The sequence below is a fragment of the Parus major genome, chromosome 14 (assembly GCF_001522545.3).
Source record: "Parus major isolate Abel chromosome 14, Parus_major1.1, whole genome shotgun sequence".
NCBI lineage: Eukaryota > Metazoa > Chordata > Aves > Passeriformes > Paridae > Parus > Parus major.
Genome location: NC_031783.1, coordinates 12079053 through 12087840, shown reverse-complemented (window position 1 = coordinate 12087840; position 8788 = coordinate 12079053). Strand labels below are relative to the sequence as shown.

General features: G+C 41.4%; 1 protein-coding gene across 4 annotated transcripts in view; it reads left to right on the top strand.

The window, feature by feature from the left end:
• The first annotated feature begins 685 nt into the window (after positions 1-685).
• CARD11 (caspase recruitment domain family member 11) overlaps positions 686-8788 on the top strand; it is a 50180-nt gene continuing 42077 nt past the window's right edge. The window contains exons 1-4 of one of the 4 annotated variants that reach the window (XM_033517946.1): positions 686-740; positions 3635-3693; positions 4497-4576; positions 7105-7227. In XM_033517946.1, coding sequence (XP_033373837.1) covers positions 7215-7227 — 13 coding nt within the window. In that variant the 5' untranslated portion in view covers positions 686-740; positions 3635-3693; positions 4497-4576; positions 7105-7214. Of the gene's footprint in view, positions 741-3634; positions 3694-4496; positions 4577-6922; positions 7228-8788 lie in introns of those variants that run through there. The other 3 variants (XM_033517947.1, XM_033517948.1, XM_019008289.2) reach the window with 3 other exon arrangements.

Sequence of the window (8788 nt, the reverse complement as noted above, 5' to 3'; positions counted from 1 at the left end):
AAAAAGTAATTTATAAATAGCAAGTCATAGAGAAATCCCACATACTGATCAAGTGGGACATCGGGATTTCTGTCAGCTCAGCCACTGGGGCCAGTTCAGTCTCACAGGCTGTTAAAAAACCTCTCAAGAACTCTCCACTACCTGCTGCTTCTGCCCTTTTTCCCTTGCTTGGAAAACATTAAATGTTCCTATCCTGCCTCAGAATCCTCTGCTTTCAGAAACGATCATTGCTGTTTTGGCAGAATAACTCTCGATGTGATGTTGGCTAAAGCTTGTTCTGTTTAAGGGAAACAATAAGGAGAAATAAGGCATAACATGGTAATATCTCAGTCTGACCTCTGGGATCTGATAACTTTTCCATCAAATTACTAACTTAGCCCAAGTTGCTTGTGGCAAATTCCTGTTTCATAAGCTTATCTCTGTTCTCCTCTGTAATGAACCAGCTCCTGCTCCTGCAGTGGAGCTGCATTTATGTAAGGATGGCTTCAGTTTCCAGCTTTGGGAACATGCACTTGCTCTTGTCTGGCAGACATGGATCTCTGGTGTGACTCAATACAGGAATTCTTGCTTTTCTGAGGTGTACTGATGATATGCTGATGTGGAGCTTCATGCTCTGGTTTTGACACATTTATGTAACAGTTTCAAGTTCAAAGGTGTGGTGGTTCTCTTTACAGGGGAGGAGGGAGAAGCACCGGTGGATTCTGTGAATCATGGCGGATGCAGACGGCCTGTAATGAAAGGTAAAAATCTCTAACTTCCAGGTCTGTGTTGCATTCCCTGGATATTTAAACTGTGGAAAATGTCCCCTTGCCATTTGAACTATGTGGATTAATATATAACTCTTGGTTTAGCAATTACATCATTCATATTATTAATTAACTCTAACATTGCTGTTTCTGTATGGTATCTTAGTGCTATCAGCACAAGTTTTCCTCCTCCTGACCTATTGAAGAATCTCTATAGATTCAAAAAGATAAAATGTTGAAGAATGTGAGCCATTAAAACTGAGCAGTTGTTTTTCAATTTGTCTCTATTAAAATATGCATACTTTTAATTGTAATAAATGCTGACCTATAAAAAAGACAAGAAACATTTCCAATTTAAAACAAACAAACAAACAAAAATAAGTAACTCACCTCTCCTGGCATCTACTAAATTTCAAGTTTGATAGATTATCCTTCAGATTCCAGATATGTTAAATCCTTCAGTCTAATATTCAGAATATATATTGACAGTGCTACTATCATATAAATGGGGAAAGATGACTTTGTGTTTTAAGCAAAAGGTGAGATATGAGACTGATTAATTTATTTAGAAAAAAAATTTAACAGAAGTCGTTGAACTAAAATAATTTTTTTCCTGTATTTGTTCTGGTGACAATGATCTGAATTCTATCCATGTTTTTGGGTTTTTTTTCAATAATAGTAATTGTATTTCTTCCTCTGACTCTTTATTTAAAAAAAAATGTTTTAGGAGTGTCTGCCATGATCTCTTAACTTCTTCCTGTTGTGGTGGTATTGGTTTAGTTTTTGGGATTTTTTTTTTCATAGACCAAAATATTGAACTGTGTGAAAAAGCTATTTTTACCACTTGTAAGGGAGAGGAAACATTCCTTTGTTACCTCTCCAATACTTTGTCTCATCATCCATTGAGGAAGGATATGAATATATAACTCATTGGTTGCTGTGAAACTAAATCATTTGTCTGGAAGGTTTAAAGATCCTTGGATTTTAAGCCCTATGGACATGTAATTAAGAACATACGGAAGAGCATAAGCACCTGAGCTATGGCTCATGCCCAATTTTGATGAATCATGTAAGTCTAAGAGGAAGAGAATTGCTGGAATAACACTAAATTAACTCTGACTCTTCTGGAGAGAGCATCAGAGTCTGGAGTTTCTCTCCCTTATGCCTCAAGAAAGGGCAGAATTGGTCAGAGAATCACAGAACTGTAGAATCCCAGACTGCTTTGGGTTGGAAGGGACTGTAAAGCCCATCTTGTTCCACCCCCTGCCATGGGCAGAGACACCTCCCACTATCCCAGGTTGCTCCAAGCCCTGCCCAATACAGTCCAGAACAATTCTAGGAGTGTGGTAGCCACAGCTTCTCTGGATAAACTGCCTCACCACCCTCACAGAGAGAATTTCTTCCCAAAATCTCATCTAAATCTACCCTCTTTCACCTTAAAGCTATTCCCCTTTTTCCTATCAAAAACCCAGATCTGGGTTCTTTGTTTCAGTGGAGGGCTGGTCTTTTGTGCCATGGATTGTGAACGCAGATCCCAGAATGGATTTGAACCCAGATTTTCCACAATGGGTGAATATGCTAACAGGTGACTGGGATAAATCCCATACCACTGTCAAACTTGACAGAGACTGTACATTTTGTGCAAAACCACGTAAGCCCCACCACTGTCAAATGAAAGAGGGAATTTTATGCTCTCTGTTCCTCTCTGATATATGTTTGCCTGTCATCTTATTTCATAGTTGAGGCAATTGAAACACTGTTTAAATGTGTATCATAAACCTATAGATGAGAACATTTCCCTGCTGGATTTAAACCATTACCCCCAAAGGTGCTAAAGAAACCACGCTGTGTGTCACTTTTTAAGATCAAGGGGCATTTTTGATGTTAATGCCTAGAAAAGGCAGATGAACACTAACAGCTGCTTATGCACAGGCTGGTGAATTGAATAGGGAAATACTTCTGTTCTGGAAGTCAGATCTCCAGAGAAAAATGATAAATTGTGAGCATCCTTAAGTAAGAGTGATAGTCTCTAAGGATAGTTGAGCAAGGCTGATAATATAAAATATGTAAAATGGGGAAAATATTTAATACTTCTGTTTCTCTGCTCTAAGGAGTTGGAAGGGTTGTGTTAACAATATATACGGTGCTGCTGTGCTCAGGCATGCAGGAGAAATGCAATATATTAGTTCTCAAATCAGTAGTTTGTGAAATGCGTTTCTGGTATCCAGGGATTTTCAGGACTGTTACACTGATAAGGAGTCAAGGGCAGTCTCCTCATGGGCTGGGATGGCTTTCTTGGGAGAAGAAGGGAACAGAAGAATAAGAGTAGCAGATTACAAGCTGGACATTTTAGTGTTTCTTTACTTCCAAATGCTGATTATTTTTTTAAACTCTTCATTTTGCAGATTATTTAAAGCTCTGAAGCAGCTTCAGTTCTGACCTAGAGCTGATGAATCTTTAAAAAGGCCTTCTGTAGGACATTGTGGTATACAAGAACCTTACACCAATATTCCCATAGGAATTATATGTATATGTGATTCCTGTGTGAGAGACAGGAGAAAGGATAGAAACTTTCCCTCTAGACCCCAGTAATGATGTTCTGATATGAAAGTGACCCACAGGCAAAATGTGTAGGAGGCCAGCAAAAATGGGGAGGAATATCTAAGATTCCAAATCTTCTCCACTGGTTGATCACCTAATAGAATAACCTTGAAATTTTTCTGGCTTTTTTAATGCAAGGAACTCAAAGTAAAAGCCTGGAGGAAGGGAAGGTACAGTAGCATCAAAGGATTTAAAATGTAACCTCATTCAGGTTGTACCACCAGGGCTCAGATCCTGCAGAATTAGACCAATTGGAAGGAACTAAATATTCCCTTTTTTTTCTGAAGTCTCTAGGAAGGAGAGAGACAGCAAACATTCCAAGTGTGTCCTTCCAGGGGACTTTCAGGTAAGAGGAGTTCCTTTGAAAGCAGAGGTGCAATTTATTTTTTCCTGCACCAAGTTTAATGAAAAACATCTGAGAAGCCATAGGCAACACAAATAACAAAAAAAGTCTTGTTTATTGTTACCCTTTAACTGGACAGCTTGTTAAACTGAAAGTTCCAGTGAAACTGTAAAAAATAAAAATTAAAAAGAAATATTTCGTGCTTAGAACTCTATCTGTCAGGCTCCTAGACCCTGCATTTGGGCCAGGAAAGCCTCCAGTTCAAACTCTGCAGCTTTTTGCTCTATTTTAGGTGATGCATCCAAAGTTTTTCATGGTTTTTTTGGTTGCCTTATAGAACATAATTATTTTCTCCACTTATATTGTGTGAAACACATAACTTCAGTCTGCCAGCCTCAAGGAATTGCAGCCACACCATAACACTTTTTTATAGCTTGAGAGAATTTTTTACACCTGAAAATTGGGATTAAGATTGTAAATTCTTTTAAAAGAGAGTTGATACTCAGTTACATGTGGCTTTGTGATTGATGACTGTATCCTGCTCAGCTAATCTCAGTTTGCCAGTAAACCCTTTATGACTATGAGAATTTTAGGTTCTTTGATTTCTATGATAGATTCCTTAAAGCTGCTCAGGCTTTGCTGGATAATTGCTTCATCTCTGTGGTGTCACTTTAAACCCATGGAAATGTGGTACCTTCTTTAAAACAGTTACTGTAGTTTTTGATGTGTTTGTAATCTACAGCATTAAACAAAACAAAAGCAGGAACAGGAACAAATGATACCTAACCCCTTGCTTGGCTCTGTAGGGCAGTTTCAGAGTGTGCTGGCTGATACCCTGTTTGCTGAAGAAATCAAGGACAGAAGGACAAAGCTGTAATGAGACTTGGTGAGTTTTGATTTGAATTTTTAGCATGTTTTTGTCCTTTCAGGTTAGGAACCATGTGTGGAAGATCTATGATTTTAAAATTGAAGTGAAGCCACAAAGCCTCCTGCTAGCAGAGTTAGTTTCTCTGTGCTTAAAATGGTTCCTCTGTTGCATGCACAAATCAGCTTCCTCTGTGAAAGCAGCAGAAAGCTCAACTCAAAAGTGACTTGTATTGGTTTTGATGGAAGAATTACAGCTCTATTTCACTGTTTTCCCCCAAAGTTTCACTGATTTTCCCCTGGTCAGAAGCTGCAGAACCTCACCTGTGCAGTTGTCACATGGAGAGATTTTTCGCTGCTCAAAGCAGGAGTTTTTCCTGAACCTTGTCACATGTAGCTCCAAGTTTGTTCAGCAGTGAATTTGGTAAAGTTGCACAAGAATAAAAGTAACACATCATGGTATAGTCCTCACTGGAAAAAAATTGGTAGGGACATAGCAAGTTCTTCTGTTGCTTAGCAGGAGACAGAAATTCCTGCCTTCCTTAATCTTGGAGGTCTTGGGATAGAGAACTGGAATTGCTGCTAGAATCCCTTTCAGAATAATCCTTATGGATAAACTTAGACCCTCACCAGTCCAGGTACAGTTACAAACATGTGAAATTAGTGAAAACATAGGGGAGGATTGGTGCAGAGCAGCCCACCATGTTTTGCTGCCTGGAATGTATTCTGCACCCTTAAAATTTTTGCAGGCTTCAGATTTTCAGTTTGGTAAGAACACTTTGTGTTATTGTAGCAAAACTTTGAGCCATGTGTTTTCTCTATTTTCTTTACATTTCTTTTCACTGTATCACCTCACTTCCTCTATTGTGCTCTTTGACGCTGCTCTATCCTTTAACAGTTTTTCCACTGTTCTTTTGTACTTATTTTCCATTTGTTGTGTTTTGCTTTATTCTCTACCAAATACTTTTTCCTTTCTTATTTTCTCCCTCCACTACTGTCATCATGCTTTCCCCCTACACACACTCCTAAATTATCTCTCATAGGTCGCTTATGCTTATTTTTCTAGTGTTTCTGATTTTATTTCAGTTATTTTCTCTCAGGAAATAAACACATGCCCATGCCCATATATACACACTTGTTTTTTTCTAGTCACCCTCAAAGAAAAACTGAACCTTGCAAAAATCATGAGGGAGCAGAAGGTATTACAGGCAGCAAAACCTGTGGGTGACTGCTCAAATTCCCCATTATTGTTCCTGTAATTTGATGAGTTTGCACTCGTAGCTGGACTGGTGACCTTTGTGTCACCCTTGCACACTGCCATCCTTGTTACACTCATTCTTTCTTTGAGGGTTTTTCTCTCTGTCCCTCACACATCCAGAAGCTGACTGCAGTGAGGTTTCACATTTGCCCAGTGTAAATGTAAAAGCTCAGGAGTGACTGGGAGTCAAGCTGTACCTGTTCTTGTACAAGAATCAGCACACCACGCAAGGGGTTTGGGCTCTGGAACCCTGAGCAGGGTGGCAGCAGCACTCAAGGATGTTTCTAGAGGTGATGGTGACTCCTGGTCCTGCAGGACCCAGAGAACAGCAAAGGCAGGGACTGAGTGACTTTGCTCTGGTGGGTTTGGCTGTAGGGAGGCTCCTGGTTTCAGCCTACAGGTAAATGTCCTCTGTGAGACCCACCAGGGACTGGCTTTTCGTGCTGGCCTTAAGCCTGGAGTCCAGCATTGAAGCAATACAAGATCCTGCAGCTTCTTTGTGTCAGAAAAAACTCCCTTTGGAAAACATTGTTTAAAGCATCCTTCAACTGTAAAATAATCTGATGCATAAAGCAAACTTTGTTGACTACATTTTTAGCAAAAGAATCTTTCGATAAAATCGGTGCTTTGAGGAAAAACCTTTGAAACCTTGGGAAAACCCAGAACTCCTTTTACCTGGAACTGTTGTTCTTGAAACCCTGTTTTCTTCAGTTTCTTCACTCTTTTTTCTCTCCCACCTGCTTTCTACCAGCAAGTGCCCTGACACACCGGGGCTGCTGCCCTGTGCTCGACAGGCACAGCACCAGCCAGACTGGCGTTAAGCACATCCCCTTATACCTGAGGAAAACATGCCCTGGAAGTGAGCTGGAAGTGAGGCAGGGGAGACAGACAGATTTTTGTGCCTGAGCCAGGTGTTTGTGCTGTCTCCACCTCTGCCCACCACTCTTCCTGGGGAAGGGGCAAGGGTGCCTCCTCATTTGCTTGCCTGCTGCGACAGGGCTCTGCTGTCACCTGCCTGCAGAGTCATTTGCAAACAGGCCCTATCGCTGGGGAGCAGAAATGTGTTTTTTTCAACCCGAAGCAGATTTATAGTCTGGTTTCCTGTCAGATCTTTGCATTTTCCTTCTCCGCCCCTCCCAGTCTCTGACACACTTTTTCTTACTTTCTGTGTGGCTCTTTGCTCGTTCTGCCACCAGTGCCCCAGCCTCTTTCATTCCTGATTCTCCCGAAACTTCTGTACTTTGGGGGCCAAGGGGTGTTTCACTCCTTGAGTTTCCTTTACTTATCAACAGCTGCAGAGCACAAATAACCTCTCCAAGACTCTGGAGGGACACTGACAATTGCATGGAGACAACGTAGAGAGTGCAGCCTGCAGCAGCTGCAGCGAGGCAGCCGGTCACTCATGAGCACCCAAGGTAAGGAAAGCAGCTGGCAGAGCAGCTCCACCTCCCTGCTGCCTACCACAGCACTTGGCTCTGATCACTGAAAGTTCCACTTTCACCTTTTTTTTGCATTGATATTCAAAAGTTTCTTTGAAAATGGTTGTGTTTGTGCTTTCCTTGCCCTCAACAAGTCTGGTACTTTGTGTGCGCCGATCCTTGGAGCCCAAGGTTCAGGGAGGCAGAGAATCTGTAGCTGGTGGTGCAAATGTGCACTGGGAAAGAGAGTTAATATGGAGGTCTAGAGAGGGGAGATGAAGGACTGATCATCAGCGCTGGTCTCCAGGGAATTTCTTGTTCTGCCCATAGTGTATTGTGCTCTAGCCCTCTCTGTAAATCTCTTCACCGAGATTTATGCTTTCTGTTAACAAGTAAAATCTTTCTTATTTGGTTTTCTTCCTCTTTTTATTTGTTCTTCTCACTTCCTTTTTTTCTATTCTCAACCCTCTCTATTTCTTATTATCTTTTTCACCATCTTGTTATGCCTTTTTATACCATCAAGAGTATTTTCTGTGTGACAAATATTTCCCTTCTTCATTCCTTTCCTTTCCCTCTGCCTCTTTCGTGCCTGTGCACTAGACTGCACATCCTCCCTCAAGTTTTCAAACTCTCCCTCCTTCCCCTCTGTCAGTTCCTTCTCGCCCTTATGTTCCCCTTTCCCGTTGTTCCTCTTCACACTTCACACTCCTGCTTCCTGCTCCATCCCCTCTCTCCTGTGTCTGCTGCCCTGGCAAGATCATTTTCTGAGAGATGTTGCCTCTCCACCAGGCTGTCCTTGCACATACATCTCTTTCCTGTCATTCCTTTCCATGGCCATGTGCAGGATTTGTATATTTACAGTTTTGGGGATGTATCTCAAAATAGGAGACTTTTACACTTGCATTCACTTCCTTCCAATGCCCAGACTCGTATTTAGTCATTCACAACGAATAATCACTGTCATCCCGTCCCTGTTTCTTTGTCTCACAAACAGCATTTTCTAACACCTGTAACCCCCTCTGTCTTCCTCTCCACTCTCAAATAGAACCTGCCCTGACTTTGTGTATTCTATCCCTTCTCCTTCTGCCATCCCACTCCTTCCTACCTCCTTACCACAACTCTCCACCAGGTTTCTCTGTCTGTTCTTATCTTTATAGTGCATTCAAACTGGGAGGAACTGCTGATGCAGCTGGGCTTGCACTGCTGCCTTACAATCCCTGCTGCCAGCCTGCAGGGGAAGCAGAGGAAGTATTGCAGTTTCTCAGCTCCTCTTTCCTCTGCAGAATATGCAACCTGAGCAGAGAAAGAGCTTAGTGATGGGACTGAAGGTAGATGAAAAAACTGGAGAGCACAATTCAAAATGCCTTTGGAAAATTGTAAAAAATACTTCTAATTGTTCATAAATCTTTTTACTAAACTTAATTAGCTTCTGGAATTCCTGCCCCACAGCAGAATTTCTGATCTGACACTGGCATAGTTTCTGTCCTTTCAATTCTTATGGGATTCCAAGTCCCAGAGGTAGGAATTCTCAACTCCAATGCTGTAGTGGCAGTAACTT